We start from the raw sequence: 20,488 nt of genomic DNA on the forward strand, positions 1-20,488 counted from the left end.
CAACTTAGTGAGACCCTATCTCAAAATTAAAAATTTAAAAAAGGGACTGGGAATGTGGCTTAGTGATTAAGTGCCCCTGGGGTTCAATCCCTGGTACAAAAAAAAAAATTATATTTAGTTACATATTTACTATTTATGATGTTCTTCATTCCTTTGTTCATTTAAGTTTCCATCTAGTATCATTTTTATTTGGCCTGAAAAACTTCACTTAGCATTTCTTATAGGCCTGCTGCTACAGAATCTCTCAGTTTGTCTAGATGATTTTTTTTTACCTCATCTTTGAAAGATTTTTTCTGCGTAAAAATTCTTGGCTGAGAGTTTTCTTTGAATACTTTAAAGAGGGTTTGTCCATTGTCTTCTAGCTCACATAAATTCTGGCATGAAGTCTTCTGTCATTCTTTTTTTTCCCTCTCTTCACATTTTTTTCTTGGTGCATATAGTTGCTCATAATGATGGGATGTGAATAGTAATAATACATATTCATACATCCATACAATATAACAATATATTTGGTCCATATCACTCACCAGCATATCCTCCCACCCCACTCCCTGAGTCTGCTGTCATTCTTATCTTCGTTGCTCTTATTCTGTCTTTCCTCTGGTTGCTGTTAAGATTTTTTTTATCACTGGTTTTTAGCAATTTTATTACGATATGCTTCAACATGATTTTTTTGTTTCTTCTGTTTAGGGATTTATTGATCTCTTTGGACTTACAGTTTTTATTGAATTTAGGGATATTTCAACCATTATGTCTTCAGATACTTTTTTCTGTCCTCCACCAGGACATCTTCACTCTAATTTGTGAGAGGACAGAATATTTGCAGCTTTGTTTGAGCTCCAGGAATTGTTCTGCTTACTGCTTTTTGGTAGTTCTTTCTCTTGCCCTAGATAGCTTCCTTCCACATATGTACAGGTCAATCAATATTCAGCCTAAGACTCATGAGGAACCCTCTTGAATCTCTAGAGCTCTCTCCTACCCTCCTCTCTCTCTATGCATCTTTCTTCTGTTGATATTTTACCCCATACATTCTAGCTGCCTTGATTTCCCTAAACTCCAATCTCCATCTCCTCAGTTCCTTAAGACTTCTGGACTCTGCTTGGACTTCTGCTTCCTGCCCTTCAGCCTTGAAGTTATCTCCGGATTTCTGGTGCCACTGGAGAGCTAATCTAGTTTACTTCCCTTCTCTCAGGGATCTTAATCCTGTGCTACCTATTGACCAGTGTTTGAAATACATTGTTTCACATGTTTTTCTCTTTGTTCTAGTTGCTTAAATGGAAGGGTCAATCAATTCTCTTACTCCATCTTGTTTGAAAGTGAAAGTCTCATGTACTGTTTTCGAAAACTTCCATTAACACCTTTGGAGATGACCCACTTGTGCGTTGTAAATCATCCCTCTCATTTGCTCAGTAGATGGATGACCCAGTACCATTTTTGTGCTCACCTTCAAACTGACCTTAAATATAATGACTACAGTTGAGCCCAGAATATTTGTGTTTCTGCAGTTCTTACATTAATAAGGCATATTACTGTGGAAGAGATTTGGCTACAGGAAGCATTAACTGTACTTGTTTTGCCTTTCTCTTCCTGTCTGCTGTCACCCTTCAGTGAAGGACTACCAACTGGTTCAGAAAGGTGGAGGGCAAGAATGTGGTGACTCTCAGGCCCAGCTGAGCCAATATTCCCAGCACTTTGCCTTTATTGCCAGTCACCTTCTGCAAACCAGCATGGACAGCCATTGTTCTGAGGCTGTAGAAGCAACTTGGATCCTGTCCCTGGCCCTCAAAGGTTTATACAAAACACTAAAGGTAATGGTGAGCCTCTTCCATTTTGTAGTAATTCTGGTTGTGATTTGACATCTGCAAGGGATTAACAAGGGGGAAATTCCATCTGATTTCAATGAATGGTTAATCCTAGGATCTTGATTATTTTTAGAAATGATTGGGGCCTTTTACAAAGATAATTGTAAGGAAGAAATAGAATATTCCCAATAGATTGGTTTTCTGTGTTTTTCATACTGTTTCATGGACTAGGGTATTATGACTTCATGAGGACCTAACCTTGGCAGATGAGAAAAAAAGAAGACAGACTTCTGAATGGCCGCTTCTCTGGTTCTTTGTAGGAGCTGGAAGGAAGAATAAAGGGTGCTAGTGTCCCATGTGATCTTTAAGCAACAGGTTTGATAATTGGGGTAGAAGGAAGTAGACAAGTTAAGGAACTGGGTGATATTTGTTGTGGAGGTGAGAAGCACTGACTGTGAGGACTTCTGACCGTGAGGGGCACTGGTGGATAGGAGGATCTTTTAAGAAGATGCATTTTAGCCCACTTGGAGTTTTTGTTTTTTGAGTTTTGTTTTTTGTTTTTTGTTTTTTTTTAACATTTTTAGTTGTAGATAGTCTTTTATTTATTTATTTTTATGTGGTGCTGAGGATCAAACCCAGTGCCTCACACATGCTAGGGAAGCACTGTACCACTGAGCTAAGCCCCAACTCCTGTTTTTTTGTTTTTTTATTCATGGCATTTATCACCATGTCTGATTCAGTTTCTTTGTTTACATTGTAGTAGGATTGGAAAAATAAACTCCCTGAAGGTAGAAATCTTTGAATTCTTCACTCAGTAAATATTTGTTGAGTTCATTTACCAAATAGAACTAAGTATGTAGTAGTGAATGAGAAAGAAAGAAGGTTCCTACACTCATGATCTTCCGCTTTAACTAGTCAGAGGTTATAAGGAGCCTATAAGGAAGACTGCTATGGGTCAGAAAAAGCCTTCTGAAGAGGTAAAATTTGAGATAATAGATAAGGAGTCAGCCTTGGAAAACTGAACAGAGTGGCACGCTCCAGACCTTAAAAGTAGAAGAGGCATGATTGTCACAGAGCAGAAATAAAACTTCTGGGGCTTTGGAGGATGAAGCCATAGAAGCAGACAGGAAATCTTGTCGAATCTTGTCAACCATGATGAGGGGCTTGGGTTTTGGCCTTAACGGCATCAAGAAGCTTTTGGATGGTAGAGTTGAGGGAAATTACATAAAGTAGATTTCAAAAATGTTTGTTGAATCAATGAATTAAAAGTGAATGAGCAGATAGAGGGGTTATGATCAAGGATCTTCTATTGACTCTAGAATTTTCCCTAGAAGGTGAGGCTAGGCTACCAGTTGAGACTGGACTCTGAGAAAAATTTGTTTCTCTCCAAGTGATCTTTACCTTCTTTACTCTAAGGTGGCTACAAATCATTCTTTTTCTCCTTGGTAGGCTCATGGTTTTGAAGAAACCCATGCAACCTTGCTTCAGACTGATCTGCTGAAGTTGCTGGTGAAAAAGTGCAGCAAAGGGACTGGCTTCAGTAAAACATGGCTCCTCCGGGACCTGGAAGTAAGGGACAAAGATGGCTCCTGCTACTGCTGCCTGGTGCAAGTCTGCAGGCCTAGAAGCTAGAAGCAAAAAGTTTGGTCCAACTGGTTCTGCCCTGTGCACTGTAGTTCTGTACAGTTTTTAAAACAGTGCCTTGCTTCTGTCTTCCTTTATGGAATTAGGGATTATGACACCTGACTTCCCCTGTCAGGAAAAATGAATTTGATGTTTATTCAAAGAACATTGGAGGAAAAGTATATTATGGAAGCACATAATTGACCATTATATCATGGTAATAAAGTGTGCCCTTGAATTATTTTCCTTTAAAGTTCCTTGAGCTAATCAGTTTCCAAATTTATCCTCACTGATGTTTATTTTATGTGGGATTTCAGTTGATAATTTAGTTTTATTGCTGTTTCCCTGAGGCTTTAGATTTTTCTTAGTGAAGTTACTGTTCCCCAAGGGCTTACTGTGCTAAGTGTACACTCCAGATGGAGGCACAGCTGCTGCTGCAGGGGAGATGGTACACCTGCCACCCTTGGTGGCACAGAGGCCTGAACTTGAAGAAGTTTTTCTGAGTACCATAGGAGGTTGGTTTAGGATTAAGGAAGTATGCTAAAATATGGAGGGGAATTTGAACTCTGAATCTTAGAGAATATTTTAGAGTATTATTTTTTAAACAATAGAACCATATTGCAAAAAAATTTAAAAAATATAAAGGAAAGAAAAACTTCAGAGTTCACTCCCAAACACAGCTGCCATTAGCATTTTGTGTATTTCCTTCTTCTAATTTCTTTCCTATAGATCTGTACAAATGTAAACTTATATTGCACAATGCATATACTTTCAAATAAATCAAGGTCATATTGCAGGCATTTTTTTCAGTTTCTATACAGTTTTCATAGCTACAATTTTGGGGTTTTCTTTGGCATGCTGGGAATTGAACCCAGGGCCTCATACATACTAGACAAGTGCTTTACCTCTGAGCTACATTACCAGCTCCATAACCACTATTTTTGATGGCTACATATGATGTAGGAAGATCCTTTGTAGTTTGGTTTGGTTTGGTTTGGTTTTTGCCATTATTAATGCTTCATTGACCATATTTTGAATAGAACATTTTACATAGATGAATTATTGGGTCAAAGAATCTGAACATTTTTATAGCTCTTTAGAGTTTATCAAAACAAGTTCCGCACGGATAATATCAGTTTACACTGTTATGGAAAAGTTAATAAACTCAAGGACCTCCATGGTTGTTATTAGCACTTCTTAAATTTCGAGTGCAATTGTACACTTTTTCATGTTTGTTTGCTAATTTTACATTTTTATATGAATTATGTCTTAAAAAGCTAGATCAAGGGCTAGGGTTGTGGCTCAGTGGCGGAGCACTTGCTTCGTGTATGTGAGGAACTGGGTTTTATTCTCAGGACCACTATAAATAAATAAAATAAAAATTCATTGACAACTAAAAAATATTTAAAAAAAAAGAGTTAGGTTAAACATTTTCTACCCTTACATGGTTAAATAACTGTGTCGTCTGTTGTCTTCTCACCCATTGAATGTTACCTCCCTGCCCTACCTGATTTCCTCTCCATGTAGATTCTGTCCATCATGCTGTACTCCTCAAAAAAGGAGATCAACACTCTGGCTGAACATGGAGAACATGAACTGGATGAACAAGGGGACCAAGAGGAAGAAGTAGAACGGCCAGTCAGCAGCCCTGGAGATCCAGATCAGAAAAAGCTAGACCCTCTGGAAGGCCTGGATGAACCCACCAGAATATGTTTCTTGGTATGTTCTTGGGTTATTATGTAGATGGAGCATGGCTTTGGAGGTGCAGGTCCTCTTTGGCTCAAGCCGAGCTTCAGCCTAAACATGAAATGCTTCAGTCTGATGTCCTGAGAATTTACTTCCTGAAGACTGAGTCTATGTATTGTGCAGAATTGATCCAGAAAAATGGAAACATGCCAAAGAAATAGTTTTAAATGTTTTTATTTGTGGACCCAAAAGCTTTCAACCTCTCTCCCATAAAATATATATTCAAATATGCATATAAAATTTTGCCTGTAATTTCTGGAGTTTACTAAAGCCCTAACTCCCATTTATGAAATCCCAAATGATAGTCTCTTTCCCCTAGTTTCTCAGAAATACTCTTACATTCCCAAATTATCTACTTTTGTTTGGAATGATGTGAAATGAGTGGAACTTGGACTTCAGAAGGTCTAACTATCTGAAAAGTAAGCAGAGAGTGCAGGATATATGCCAGAAAAACAGTGTTTAAAAAAAAAATCTCAAAAGAAAGTATAGTGCTTAGGTTTCTGTGCTGGTTGTCAAAACTGTGTGAGACAGCCACAGAGAAGTTGGCAGGGAATGCAGTGTGACAAGTATTGACTATTAGAATTGTGTGTTTTGTTGTCATAGTATTTCCTTTGATGCTTCAATGTTTTATACTTTCCTTTGAATTTTCAATAGTAATGCAGATTTTACAGTTCATGTTTTAATGCTTTATAATTTTATATGCTTTTTTTTTTTTTTTTTTTTTTTTTTGCGGTGCTGGGAAATTGAACCCAGGGCCTTGTGCTTGCAAGGCAAGCACTCTATCTACTGAGCTATCTCCCCAGCCCCTTTATACTTATGTAATATTCTTCAGTTACCTGTATTAACTTTTGAGATACAGTTTTATCCCTTTTAAGTTCAGATTATCAGTAATATGTTGAAACCCTGCTCATCGTTTCTCTTTTGTTTCCTCCCATGCCTTCAGATGGCTCATGATGCCCTCAATGCCCCTCTGCACATTCTCCGGGCCATATATGAACTGCAGATGAAAAAAACCGATTCTTTCTTCCTGGAAGTTCAGAAGAGGTAGGATATTTAATTGCACTACAGTGTGCCAAGTGAGACAGCAAGTGAGGGTAGGAGGATGATGCTGGCTGATAGTGGGATCTAGAAAGAAACCGTGCCAGGCCAGGCTGGGTTGTAGTTCTTTTATGAGGTAATATGAAAGGTGACTGTGCTGCCCGCATGGATCACCACGGAAGTGTGTGGTAATGCTTCCTTGGAAAATGTTACCTATGCAGTCTGTCTCTTAGAGCAAACCCATTTTATGGATGCAGACACTGGGCTGTCTCTCACATGTGACCCCAGTGAGCAAACAGTACAGAGGAGGTACTTTTGCTCAAAAGGGTTCTTTTGGTTTTGGTTTTGGTTTTCCACCATTATAAATTCTTTTCATGGCTTTTTCTCAAGAATTATCATGTAATTAATAATATTTCCTTCTCTTGGCCAGGAAGTTCAGAGCTAATCCATGGATTCAGCTCATCAATTTGTGTAGAACTTTATGTATCTGCAGTCCGATCTCCTTCTCTATCCCTATATCCTAATTTTAACTTCTTATCCTTGTGCGTGTGTGCATGTGCATATGTGATCCTAAAAATGAATCCCAGTGCTTTATTCATGCTAGACAAGCACTCTACCACTGAGCTACATCCTCACCCCTTTGACTTCTTATTCTAATTTATCATAAATTCTAATTTAATTTTTTATTCATGTTTCTATTTTATCATATTCATTTCTTATATATTGCCACAAGTCCTTTGTGAGATGAAACAGATGCTGTGAGATGATGACTGTCAAGGATAATTTAAGCTGTTATCATTTTAAAAGTAGGAATATTAAAGATCAAGACAAATAGAATTTTTATTTCATTTAACAGTTCAGGGATAGACAGCAGTCCCGGGTAGGTGACTGTTCTGCCCCATAAAGTAATCTAGTGGTTCCAAGGATGTTATTCTCATGTGTGTAGTCAAAGCTAGCTTATCCTCACCATCTCTGGGTATGGTCGAGAGGAAAGATGAGAGGTAGAGAAAGGAGCACTTCTTTAGTCCAGTTGTTTGAGGGTGGTCTATGGAAGTGGCACACTATCTCATTCACCTCCAGTTGGCAAGAATCTAGTTGCATCTACATTAAGCTGCTGGGGCTGGGCACTATGTCTCTAGCTCGGTAACTGGGTCTCCTGCTAGAACTCCAGGGAACCTTGTTTCTAAAAGAGAACTTGAATGGATTCTGAAGGACAATTTTTATCCTCTGCCACTAGAGTATACCTAGATATCTGTACTCATGAATGAATGAATGCTGTGAATCAAATATATAGAATATAGTGAGAAATACTGTAATTGCATAATTACAGGAAAATTGCCCTGATAACATGTCTGACAAATTTGACTGCAGGTGAAACTCTTGTCTTTCTACACTTAATGTACCACACTTTGTGCACTTTTCCTTCAGGTTTGATGGAGATGAACTTACCACAGATGAAAGGATACGGTCCCTGGCTCAGAGGTGGCAGCCCAGTAGAAGTTTGAGACTGGAAGAGCAGAGCGCCAAGGCTGTGGATACAGACATGATTATCTTGCCATGCTTGGTATGTCACTCAACTTGGGAACAAAGTGTCTGCAACCCCTTTCCCCATTGTGAGAAGACCAGACCTTTGTAACAGTGGTTTTGGCTTTGCAGTCCCGGCCTGCACGTTGCAACCAAGCCATTGCTGAATCAAACCCTGTGACCCAGAAGCTGATCTCCAGCACAGAGAGCGAGCTACAGCAGAGCTATGCCAAGCAGCGCCGTAGCAAGAGTGCCGCCCTCCTGCACAAGGAGCTGAACTGCAAGAGCAAGAGGGCTGTCCGAGATTACCTCTTCCGAGTGAATGAGGCCACAGCTGTCCTGTATGCCCGCCATGTGCTTGCCTCTCTGCTAGCCGAGTGGCCTGGGCACGTGCCAGTGAGCGAGGACATCCTAGAGCTAAGTGGCCCTGCACACATGACCTATATTTTGGATATGTTCATGCAGCTGGAAGAAAAACACCAGTGGGAGAAGGTAGTTAAACAGACCAAGCTCAGCCCTCATCCCCCAGGGTCCTCCTCTGCCCCTTCCTCCCTATCTCAGTGGCCCCCAGGGTGTTTGAACAGGCTTCTAGAGTGAGCTTACCTGTATGGCTGTGCAGTTCCTGACAGATGTGAATGCAGCAAAGGTAGAGTCACCATTGACTCTCCCACAGATTGACTTGTAGCAGAGTTCACAATCTAGCACAGACTTGGTACTCAGAGAATGTTGACAATAGTGGTCCCATGAAACTTGCCTTGGCATTCTGCCTGTTGTTTACATCTACAAGTCATATAGCTCACCTAGGTAGCCTTTTTTTTTTCATGTCCCAGAGTCTCACATAATACAAAGTCCAGGGGACAGGGTTAATGAGGACTCGCTGGTAGGTAGCCTGTCCCCATGATACAGAAAGACAGGTTTTTGTCTTCTGTTTTAAAGTATCGTTTGTGGAGTGTCTACTCAGGTCGATGCTATGTTCACACTTACACCCATGTTGCATTAGGACCCCAGGTATCATAGTTGGCAATCAAGCCAGGCAGGCTTTGCCAAGACTCCTGGCCTCTGGGTGGTAGAGCTCAAATCTCACCAGGGTCTCTGCCATTCTCTGAAGTCTAGTTCTCTAATCTTAACTTTTAAGTTGAAGGCCATTTTCTGTTTTGTTTCTAAATAAAGTTTTCAACTTGTTTTTTAAAACAATGCTGGGTGAGAAACCTCGCTTCTACTTCTCACTGCTTAGAAGCAGAGGACCCAACATAGCAGAAGATATCCTGGCCTAGAACTCAGCAGCCCTGGCTACGTCTTTCAGCTGAATCAGAAAATTTGTCACCATCTAAGTACAGAAATCTCAAGTTGCATTTAGTACTTTTCCATTCTATCCTTCTGACCTACATGTATGTACTGCCCATGGGGAACTTAATTTATCCTCTAACCCTTAGTTCATCCATTGGAGAATACCACCAGTTTCTAAGTCTCTGCTAGGTCTTTTGCCAGTGTCATAGCCTGGGAGGTGCTTGCAGTTTTCTCTAGTTATATTTATCTTCTAGATACAAGAGAACCATTGTGCTCCTACTAGTCCTTCTCTTGGACATGTCCTTCCTTCACTCATACTCCATGGAGCTCCTCACTGTACTTCATCCTGGCCATTTATCACTGTGTGCTAAAATTATTTACCCAGCGGTCCCTCCACCTTTCAGCCTAGAACCCTTTGGGAGCCAGGGTCATCTCTGATTGGTTCTGTTAGTTCTTTCAGATTCCTTAGAAGTAGGATTATTCTGAAAAAACTAGTGTTTTGATTTACAGCAGGGACCTGGTTGAGTTACAAGTGACCATGGGTTGGTTTGGGGGAACAGGGTAGCAGAGACTTGTTTTGGATCCACAGTGATGCCAGAACCTTGGGGTGGGCCTTGGGCTAAGGTAGACTCTCCATTCTTCTTCCTGAGGCCTTTGGAAGGTCCTGCCCTTAGCTGCTTTGTGTCCCACCAGATCCTACAGAAGGTGCTCCAGGGCTGTCGAGAGAACATGCTGGGGACCATGGCCCTGGCTGCGTGCCAGTTCATGGAGGAACCAGGAATGGAGGTGCAAGTGAGGGAATCGAAACACCCCTATAACAACAACACCAGCTTTGAGGTATGGCCTGAGCAGCAGAGCCCTCACATCCTCCCTCAGTAGCTCTTCCCTTGACAGCCCTGACCAAAAAAGTGCTTCTTCCTACCAACTTGCTGTCCCTTCTCTGAAGCTGAGTCTCCCTTCTCCTCACCTTCCTTGTCTTAATAGGGGGAAGGTGGTCCCCTGGCCCCAGAGGGTAGTTTACTTTTTCCCACACAAACTCCTAAGAGTGAATCCTTGGCTTCTCATAGCAGTGAGTCTGTGTGTCTCTAAGTTCAACATTGCTCCTTAACTGTCTCCTGGAGACCTGGCCACGCCTTAGAGACTCCAGCCCCTTTTTTAATTACCCAGAACCAAAAAAGCCTCATCTTTTCCATCCTTAATTTGTATCTAAACAAAGAGAGGTAGGAATTTGGATGAACCAGGGGTGGAGCAACCTCAGTTATTCCTGACAATGACGTGCCTTTTTTCAGCCCTTTAGAAATGCTGGAGTTGGCAAGACCTAAGCTTCTGAGTGGAAAGCACCCTACAGCAACAGTGGTGGGTGTCAAAAGGTGGTTTAGAGCTCAGATGCTGCTCAGCTGAGATGTTGTTTAGCAGAAGTGTAGACCACCTTATGCTCTCCTTCCCAGCCTTTTCTTCACCCCGCTTCCTGGGCTCCTTCCCCATTCCCTGGGCCTCACAGAATCTCTGATCAGCCATAAAATTGTGCCCCAGAGTATCATACTGTTTTCTCTGTCACCCCTGAACTTTCCTCTACTTCTATGGGGTTCCTGCTGCTGCTGCTTCCTGACTCCCCACCTCTGGTCTGGCCCCAGCCCAACCTGGCTGTACAGCAGCTATTGAGTGACCCCTTCTTCAGTCAAGACCAAGACTTTCTCCTTTCTAATACACCCCTGCTCTCCCGGCAGAACCTGAATACCTCACTTTAGGGTACCACCTTGGCTGCCTGTCCTTGCCAACCTCTCCAGGGTCACATCTCATTCCTGTCTCCCAAACCGAGTGTGTGTAGCACATGATTTACCAGAGACACGTCAAAGCTTCCTGCTATTCCCCGAACATGCCAGACCTTTCCAGTGCTCTCCTTTCCTGAAGGACACCCCATTGTGTTCATGTGCCCCTTTCTCCTAATAAGTTTCTCCTGTTGTCTTTGTTCTTCACAACAACCTCAGCACCCCTGCACTGGACTTTTTTCTGCCTGCCCTGCTATGCTCTGCCCTGCACCATACTGCAGTCTATGTTCTCCATGTCCCAGCTTAACTGAGAGCCCCTAGAGGGCAGGAACTCTGACTTACTCATTTTATACTCCCAGTTGCACAGACAGTTACAATGCTACCCAGTGGTCAGTAGTGACAGGAGCATTCTTTGTCACCTCTCCCTAGGATAAAGTTCACATTCCTGGTGCAATCTACCTCTCAATCAAATTTGACTCTCAGTGTAACACAGAAGAAGGCTGTGATGAATTAGCCATGTCCAGCAGCAGTGACTTCCAGCAGGATCGACACAACTTCAGCGGGTCTCAACAGAAATGGAAAGATTTTGAGCTTCCAGGTGATAAAAAATATTCAGCCATGTAGACTCTTCACATGAAGGGCTTAAATATAATACTGAGAAGGGAAATTATTGGAGGATTTTAAATTGAACTTAGTATATTTCATTGGCAACACCTCAGTTGCCATTCCCTGTTGCTCCTGTTTCCTGATGTGTCTCTGATTCTTTGTGACCCAGGAGATACTCTGTACTACCGATTTACCTCTGACATGAGCAACACTGAGTGGGGCTACAAATTCACTGTTACAGCTGGACACCTCGGGCGATTCCAGACAGGTGTGTACTCTGCTCTTTCTGTTTGTATGACCTGCTGGCCAGGGACTTTCTGTGGCTTTTGGTGGCATTATGTCACTGATCTGCATTAAATTCAAAGCAAATATTTTTCTCTAAAGCTTCCCAAAGGTGTCTCACAAACTTCATGCCTCTCTTTGATAGGATATGGTTGGCTAGTTGTAAACTTGAATGTCAGATAAAAGAGCCATCTGTGGGGACCAAAAAAAAAAAAAGACTCTTGTTATCTTAGAATTAGCCAGGGCATTTTGTAAAAAATGATAAACTGAGAATGTTGTTCCTGTTATTTTTACAAAAGTCTTATTTTCCGCCAAAATTTTAATGATCACAATTCTTTTATCCTAGTTATTAAAACGTGCAGTTTATAAAATCCTACTTTTATAAACTGTGCCATTTATAAAATGTATATTTTTCAATGTACATATACTTGGTTTTAAAATTTTTTGTTTTTGGGGGGATTGGTCAGGGTTCGAGATTTTGAAGCAGATGCTGTCAGAAGAAAGGGTTGTGCCTCACCTCCCGCTGGGCAAAATTTGGGAATGGCTGGTGGGTGTGGCCTGTCGCCAGACTGGTCACCAGCGACTAAAAGCCATCCACTTACTTCTGAGGATTGTACACTGCTGCACCCACAGGTAGGCTCTGAGTCATTTTTAACGAATATGGATTGCAGATATCTCCTCCCATCCGGTGGCTTGCCTTTTCACTCTGTTGGAAGTGTCTTGATAAAAAGACTTATGTAATTTTAATGTTTTCCATTTCATCCATCATTTCCTTTATGTTAGTGTTTTGGGTATCCTGTTTAAAAAGTTTTTGCCATACTTAAAGGTCATGAAGATATCTCCTATGTTACCTTCTAGAAGCTTAATTGTTTTTCCTTGCACACTTTGCTCTGTATTCCACCTTAGAGGTCTCCACTTGTTCTTCAGAGGCCACATTTTCCCTCACCCCGTTGCAGCACCACCCTTGTCCGTACATGCATAGGTCTGTTTCTGTTCTTTCTTGTTTCTTTGGTCTTTTGGCTGTCTGCAGTATCACACTGTTTAGATTATAGCTTTATAATAGATTTACATATCTAGTAGTGAAATCTTTCACTTTGTTCATCTTCACAATTTGTCTTGGGTTTTTTGGTAGCAGGGATTGAACCCAGGGGGAGTTAACCACTGAACCACATCCCCCACCTTTTTTATGTTTTTTATTTTGAGACAGGGCCTTGCTAAATTGTTGAGGCTGGCTTTGAACTTGTGATCTTCCTACGTCAGGCTCCTGAGCCACTGGGATTACAGGCATGCCCCACCATGCCCAGCTGTCTTAGGTATTTTTAACCCTGTAGGTGCAGATCATTTTAAAATAAGTTTGCTAATTTCTCCATGTGCACCCATACTTGCACACACACACATACACACGTTTTCACACTTGCACACCTGTCTCACCTAAGGGAATTTTTTTTTTTTTTTTCAATACTGGAATTGAACTCAGAGCTCTCACATGCTAGGCAAGGACTCTATCACTGAGACACCTCAAGGTACCCTAAGTGGGATTTTTTTTTTTTAATTGTAGATTTTATTTTTTATTTATTTATTTTCATGTGGTGCTGAGGATTGAACCCAGTGCCTCATATGTGTGAGGCAAGTGCTCTACCACTATACAACCCCAGCCCCCTCAATGGAATTTTGATCGACTCCGTAGGTCAATTTGAGGGGAATCAAATCCTCCAGTCCACATTATATTTTCCTCCACTATTAAGTTTTTCATAATATATCATAATTTTCTATGTAGAAGACGTGCACAGCAGTTTCTTAGATTTATTTCTAGGGTTTATTGTTTTTGATGCTATTATAATATTTTAAACATTTTTGTTTTTGCTAAAATACACATCTCAGTAAAAGAATAAACAAATAAATCTGTATATATTCATATATTGCCCTGATAGCTAGTAACCTAAAATTTTTGTTTGTTCTTTTTTTTATTGTACTGGGAATTGAACTGAGGGGCACTCTGCCCCTGAACTACATACCCAGGGTCTTGCTAAGTTCTCCAGACTGTCCTGGAACTTGCAACCTCTTGCCTCAGCCAAAGTAGCTGGGATTACAGGTGTGTGCCACCATACCCAGTTTAAATTTGTTTAAGAGTGAGTGTACATGTAGATTATTCAGTGCTCAGTCATGTCATGTGTGCATAATGTATTTTATTCTTAGAAACTGTTTTTTGCCTTTTACACTAGCTGGTACCTCGAATATAATGTTGAATAGAAGTAGGAATTGCAGGCATATTTGCCCTGTTCATCATCTCAGAAGAAAGGTGTTGGACCCCTACCTGTTAGGAATTCTACTCTCCTGCATCTTTCTTGTCATTTTTAAGGCATATTGACACAGAATGCTAGCCAAAATGGGCTGATGATATTTGGAGTAAAAGATTGTCTTTTCATGTAATATAGAGTTGTTGTTTTTTAAAATAAAAAACTTTATTCACTGGGCAGAGTGACACATACCTGTAACCCCAGCTACTCAGGAGGCTGAGGCAGGAGAATCACAAGTTTGAGACCAGCGTCAGCAATTTAGTGAGGCCCTAAGCAATTTAGTGATACCATGTCTCAAAATAAAACTTTTACAGTGGCAGAGCACAGTACCATCAATAAATATATAAAAGACTCTCCAATTCAGGTAATGGCTCACAAAGTCATTCCATAGGGTGGTGGCAGAGAGGGAAAGCTGGACATGGTGGTAATAGCAACCATGTCCTCATATGCAGACAAGGGTTCACTTAGTCCCTTGTGAGCGTCCCACGAGAGCTACTTGGGTGAATAACATATATAAAATGTAAAAATATCTCTGAAGTCTGCAGTCTGGTTTTCAGGTCTTTGCCAACCTCCCTTCCAGTAGGGACACTCCTGCACTCCTCGAGGTAGCTCCCAGGACACCTTGCCACCCTTGGCTGTTTGCACATGCTCCTTGGAAAGTTGAAAATGTGCTGGCCTAAGAGCTTGGCCTAGAGGCCAGACCATAGGGGTACTCCCAGGAGAGGGAGGCCAGGCTAGTTGGGTGCCTTTATCTCACACTTCCAGTACTTTCCTAAAAACTAGCTGGAAAGTGTCTCTATAAAGTCTGGAATGTGACTCAGTGGAAGAGCACTTTGGGTTCAATTCTCAGTACTGCAACAACAGAAAGGAAGGAAAGGAGAGAGGGAGGGAGGGAGGAAGGAAGGAAGGAAGGGAGGGAGGGAGGGAGGGGAGTCTTTATATATCAAATTAAGTTGCATTTTTCTGTTTGTTTATTCCTCTGAGGGGAAAATATTGGCTTCAAGATACCACTTAAGTGGACAGAATTCAAGTCATAAGAGAAAAGGCAAAATCATTACGTATGTTTGGGGGCAGGGGTCATCAGTAAACCCTAGAATATTATTGATTTTCTACTTTTCCTCTCTGAAGAATGCTGAGCTAGACTCACCACACACACACACACACACACACACACCACTGAACACAAGCCCTGGATTCTGCTTTCCACAGGGGTCTGAAAAGGACTCTGCTTTTTCTTAGGGGTTTTCTGGCTGAGCAACCTTGCAAACATATCTTCTGTTTTATAAGCCTAATATCAAAATAATGGTTGATGTCATGGTATTTTAAGTAGTTGTTTTTCACTTTTAAATTGTCTTTTGTGTGTGCAGTGTTATATCTTGCTTTCTTCCACTTAACATTGGTCTTCAGATTTTCCCACTGTCATTGAATGGTCTTCCCAACAGTCATTTTTTTTTAAAGATGCACAATATAATTCCAGTGAATGTACTTCAGGTTCTCTTGTTGCCTTGGAACCTGTTATAAGTTCTTTCCTTTTCTCTCTTTTCTGTTGGTGGCAGTTGTTTTGGGGGAGTGTGGGTGGGACTGCTTTATGACAGGCATACCCGCAGTGGGAGAGAGGGTCTGAGCTGCAGTTGCCATAAACTGTCCACTATGGTTGGTCTGGTTATCAGTAAACCAACCCTTTTCTGGACTCCCCCCTGCAGTGACCTCTGTGACCTTGCACTGTTGAAGCCACTGTGGCAGCTCTTTACCCACATGGAATACAGCCTGTTTGAGGACGTGACCCAGCCTGGCATCCTCCTCCCCCTGCATCGTGCCCTCACTGAGCTCTTCTTTGTCACTGAGAACCGCGCCCAGGTGAGGGCTCTGCCTGCCTCTAGCCCCAAGGCCTGGGCAGGAAGGACAGTGCTCCATGTGTTTTTCTCCCTCTACTGCTCAGGGCAGGACTCAGGTCATAGCCCCATTGTGGGCCCTGGGGGTGTCTGGACAGGCCTGCACAGGGAGGCTGGCTTGACCCACAGTCTAGGCCCTCATCTCTCTCTAGCCCTGGAAAGCCCTCAGGTCAGTACTGGATTGCTTATTTTGTCTGGCCTAAAGCCAAATGAGCCCTTGACAACAAGGGAGTTTTGGAAAATCAAAGGAATGAATGAATTCCTCTTCCTCCTCTTTTCTTCCGCTTGGCACAATAGACTCATTGAATGTGCAAGATGAAAGGGCCTTTCAGCTTCAGCCATCTTTATTTCTCTCCCTCAGTCATACACGAAGAGACTGACCCTAAGAATGGGGATCCCTACCTCGGGGCAGGGCCAGCCGTGGAACCAGACCCTTGCCTCCAGTCAGGTTCCTTCCATGGCTCCAGAGCTTGAGTGGTACTCCTGTTTCTTGGGTGGGATTCCCCTCCATGTGATCCTATTGCCCTGGCTCACTGACCATGCTTTCTCCACAGGAGCTTGGCTTGCTGCAGGAGTACCTGCTGGCCTTAACCACGGACGATCACCTTCTCCGTTGTGCAGCACAGGTACCTCCTGTCCCTTAGCAGAGCTGCCCTCTGGGGCCATCTCCCTGTGGTGAACACCACGATCTCACCATTGCCACAGCAGCGTGTGTGTGCCCTAGGTGACAACTACCAACCTCCCAGAGTTTACAGAGCTTGGTTCCAATTCAGTCCCTTCCTTCTGGTGTTCAGAGAGCGCAAGCAAGCCCCATTTATCAGTGTCACTTGTATTAAACTATAGGGTCAGAAGACACTAGAAAGAATTTGTCTTTAAAACCAAAACAACCAATGCCTTAAATTTAGTTTGGCTGATCCCTGAAGTTTCCACACAGTCAGATTTCAGATATTTTTGGATGTAGTTTGCTTCCCTCATAGGAAAACGCCTCTTCTGACAACTGTTTAAGACCCCTCACACTTTTAAATTATTGAGGATCCAAGAAAGCTTTTAGTTTTATGTATCATATACATTACTACATGCTCTTAGAAATTAGATTTTAAATGTAGAAATTAAATTAGAAATTAAAACCAAAATTTAAACATGTATCAATATTTTTAAATAATTTCATGTAAATATGAGTGACATGTTTTATAAAAAACAACTCAGGTTTCAAGACTTTTTTTTTGAGACAGATTCTTGCTTTGTTGCCAAGGTTGGTCTCAAATTCCTGGGCTCAAAAGATCTTCCCACCTCAGCCTTCCAAGTAGCTGCTACTACATGTTAGGCTAACCATTGTGCCCATCTTACAAAATAATTAGTGAGAATGATGGCTGTGTGTTCCATTTTTGCAGATCTCTTTAATGTCTGACAGCTGGATTCTCATCTGTAGCTGCTCTCAGTCTGCCATATTTTCACAGTTTATCTGCTAGAAAACTGCACTGTGTGCTCACAAGACAATGAAACATGACCCCTGAGAAGGCTCTGGAAATTCCCCAGCCCCAGACTGACTGCTCATGAGAACGTTGGACTCACAGACTGTGAATACCATAGACTGTGACCCACTCCCATAGCAGACAGGTGGGGACACAAAAGATCACAGGTCACACTTGGGTGGGCATCCAGCTAGGACTCCTCCCTCCTAGCCAGAGCCAGTAAGAGCTCTGTACCTTGAAAGTCCTCTCTGAACACATGATCTTCTCAAAAGACAGGGTCTCCCTTATCAGTGCAGTTTAGGAATGGCAGCTCTGAAGCAGGAATCCCCTCAGCAAAGACAGAAGAGTCTGGGAATTACTTGTAGTTTGTAAGCTGAGTAAAAACTCCTCCCCTCTTAACAGCCACCTGCCAGCATTGCTGCCACCATGCTTGGTTTCATGACACAGTATAAGGAAATTTTAATAGTTGACAGTTTCGGTACCAGAAACTCAACATAGCAGCTTTCCTGTGGGCCTATCTCTGGGGCCTGCCCCTGTTTCCAGTCTCCATTGCCTCCTTGCCCTCCCTGCCCCTCCCATATCCCATCTAGTTTGTCACCAGTGATCTTCAGCCTGCCTGCCTCCTCCATCTCCACCTCCACTTTCCTGCTGCCCTCAGCTTGAAGGAAAGACTTAGCCTGCCTTCCAGTGCATCTGCCTTCCCCAACATTGTTTTCTGGACCCCTGTGGAGCTCCCTGACCCTGGCTATTTGCTTCTCATGTGTGTCATGTCCTTCCTCTGCAGCATTTTTGTGTTGTTTTTCCCCAAAGTACATCTCTTGCTCTAGTGTGTGGTCTTCCAGGTAAGAGAAACCACATGTGGATCACCTCAGGAAACCTGCCCCTGCTTCCTCAGTGCTTGGCTGATTGTTTTATTCATCAGCACTCAATGAACAAGTAAGTGAATGGCCCTGGACCCTGGTGACACCTCTCTCCCTCCACAGGCTCTGCAGAATATCGCTGCTATCAGCCTGGCCATCAACTACCCAAACAAGGCCACCCACCTGTGGAACATCGAGTGTTAGCATCGGCATGATATGGGTCTTAGTAATCTGTCCACAGGTATTTTGAACAGACATCAGCCTCATTCAGGAAAACTCACATGGCCTCAGTGCCCAGCTGTCCTCAAGCTCACTTCAGATGCCAAGAGGCCACATCTCCAAGAACTCCCTGAGTGCAGGCTAATGTGTGCACAGGCCATTACACATGAGAATAAGCAAAGCAGGGCAGAGTGACTCGAGGAAGGGCAGGCAGGAAGCCCTTGAGAAGGTTGTTGAGAGACCAGTCTCTTCCAGGGGCTGTCCATACAGAAGTCACTGGCATGGGAAGGCCTGGAAGCAGCCTCTCCGGAAAGGTTCTGTCTCCACTGAGCTGGAGCTGCCTGTACTCAGAGCCACTCTCAAAGTGAAACCTGCAGCAGTGGCGACCTGACAGGGAGCTCCCCCTCACTTTTGCTTCTTGAGACTCGGAAATCGAAACCAAACCACAACTGGCACAAGCCTCACCACCACTGATCTCCAAGCATTCCATACAGGATCCACTGTCCACTAGCTCCTGCACTCCCAGCTGTCCTGGAGAACTCCCTGGTGAGACAACGTGACCTTGGGAACAGCCGGGAGGCCACCTTGCACGTCTGCCCTGCGCTGGCTCTCAGCACCTCTAAGTTTTTTCAGTTGGTTGTTTTGACATGTTTCAGTTTCCACCTCGTGTTTTCAGAGCAGAACCATATTAACTCACTGAGAAGGCCCCTAGGGAATGACCTGGGACCCAGTGGTTCCAGGGACAAACTGGTGTGTATGGAAGTAGCAGAGCTGGAGGGATCCTTTAGCCTCTACCTACAGACTTGCAGTGCTATCAGAGGAGATCTTATTGTAGGAGGAAAAAAAAATACCACATGATTTTATTTCTGCTCGATGGTCATGGTAATCCGTCACGTTTGCCACTAGTGGGACTCTGCATGGTTATTTGGCTGTCATTTGTCTAGCAATAACTACATTAGTTCTAATGAATGCTCTTTTACAATTTTCTTTTTATGATTTTAGCTTTGCCCTGAAGTGCTAATTATTCTCTTTCCAGAGCCACACTTTAGAGTGTGAAGCTGGATTGGCATGTGGGCCATGGACCAGCCTCAGTGGGACTTGCAGTAGTGAGGAATGCCTGAGGTGGCTGTAATTTGAGGACAGTTTCTCGGTCCAAGGCACATCCACCATACAAAGCTGAACCTAAGGAAGGGCCAAACTTGACCAGTCTTAATCGCCATGGCACACTATGCCTCTTGGCCTCAATACCTCTACAGATCCCTGCCTGCAAGGGCACTTTTGCTTCTGGCTGAGAAGACCAAGGTGCATTGACCTTCATATCCTAGAATTAGGTTCTCAGCCAAGCCCCAGGGTGCAAGGAAAATGATCACAGAGTGGGGGAGGGTGCGATTCAAAGGAGACAAGAAGAAATGTGGTCGTGACCTAAGGCTCAGTGCTCTGATGTGGGGGGGCGGGGGGTGGGGGGGGCAGTCTGGCCTGATTCCTTCACTGCTGGGATGTAAGGAGTTCAATCCTACAGGTCCAGTGGAAACCCTTTTTTATATTTTGCTCTTTGCCAAACCAACCTTGCTCTGCAAGCTTCCTGAACCCCAGAGAAGACCCATGGTCCATGCCACTCTCACCCAAATAGATCTCAACAGGGAGAAGTTTCCAGAGAGGGCATCTCAGAGATCAAATCTCAGTGCCTGGGGGAGAGGCCCCACTGCGGGCTCAGACGCAATGAAGGACAGCCTGGAAAATAGACAAGGAGATGGTGCCACCCGTACCCCTCCACACCTTGGACTGACCTGAGTAAAGCCGGATAGATGGGAAGGGCAGGGCAGGGTCACTCCCTTAACAGTGCCCATCAGCTTTACCCTCCCACCAGGAAGAGCAACTGTAAATAAACGCTGGACTCCTCAGAGCTTCTCTCTGTTCACTACCCTTGCTGTTTTGGTCTCTCTGTGCTTCCGTTTGCATAGAATAAGCCTAAGTTTTCCCTTCATACACATCTGCCATCTGGCAAGACCCTTCCTGGCCTGGCCTGGCCTCCCTACAGCCCATCGCTGCCTCTGCTTCCGACCACTCGGTG

The 20,488-nt window shown here is 43.2% G+C and overlaps 1 protein-coding gene across 2 annotated transcripts in view; it reads left to right on the forward strand.

Annotated features, from left to right (window-relative positions):
* ZZEF1 (zinc finger ZZ-type and EF-hand domain containing 1) overlaps window positions 1-19,801 on the forward strand; it is a 115,580-nt gene extending 95,779 nt beyond the window's left edge. The window contains exons 43-55 of one of the 2 annotated variants that reach the window (XM_079130743.1): window positions 1,609-1,808; window positions 3,252-3,371; window positions 4,953-5,144; window positions 6,115-6,215; window positions 7,638-7,773; window positions 7,866-8,225; window positions 9,714-9,857; window positions 11,219-11,387; window positions 11,565-11,663; window positions 12,145-12,310; window positions 15,678-15,831; window positions 16,421-16,492; window positions 18,322-19,801. In XM_079130743.1, the coding sequence (XP_078986869.1) occupies window positions 1,609-1,808; window positions 3,252-3,371; window positions 4,953-5,144; window positions 6,115-6,215; window positions 7,638-7,773; window positions 7,866-8,225; window positions 9,714-9,857; window positions 11,219-11,387; window positions 11,565-11,663; window positions 12,145-12,310; window positions 15,678-15,831; window positions 16,421-16,492; window positions 18,322-18,402 (1,994 nt within the window). In that variant the 3' untranslated portion in view covers window positions 18,403-19,801. Of the gene's footprint in view, window positions 1-1,608; window positions 1,809-3,251; window positions 3,372-4,952; window positions 5,145-6,114; window positions 6,216-7,637; window positions 7,774-7,865; window positions 8,226-9,713; window positions 9,858-10,309; window positions 10,358-11,218; window positions 11,388-11,564; window positions 11,664-12,144; window positions 12,311-15,677; window positions 15,832-16,420; window positions 16,493-18,321 lie in introns of those variants that run through there. The other variant, XM_079130744.1, reaches the window with a different exon arrangement.
* The last annotated feature ends 687 nt before the right edge of the window (window positions 19,802-20,488 follow it).

Source organism: Sciurus vulgaris, assembly GCF_902686455.1.
Source record: "Sciurus vulgaris genome assembly, chromosome: 3".
NCBI classification, from domain to species: Eukaryota; Metazoa; Chordata; class Mammalia; order Rodentia; family Sciuridae; genus Sciurus; species Sciurus vulgaris.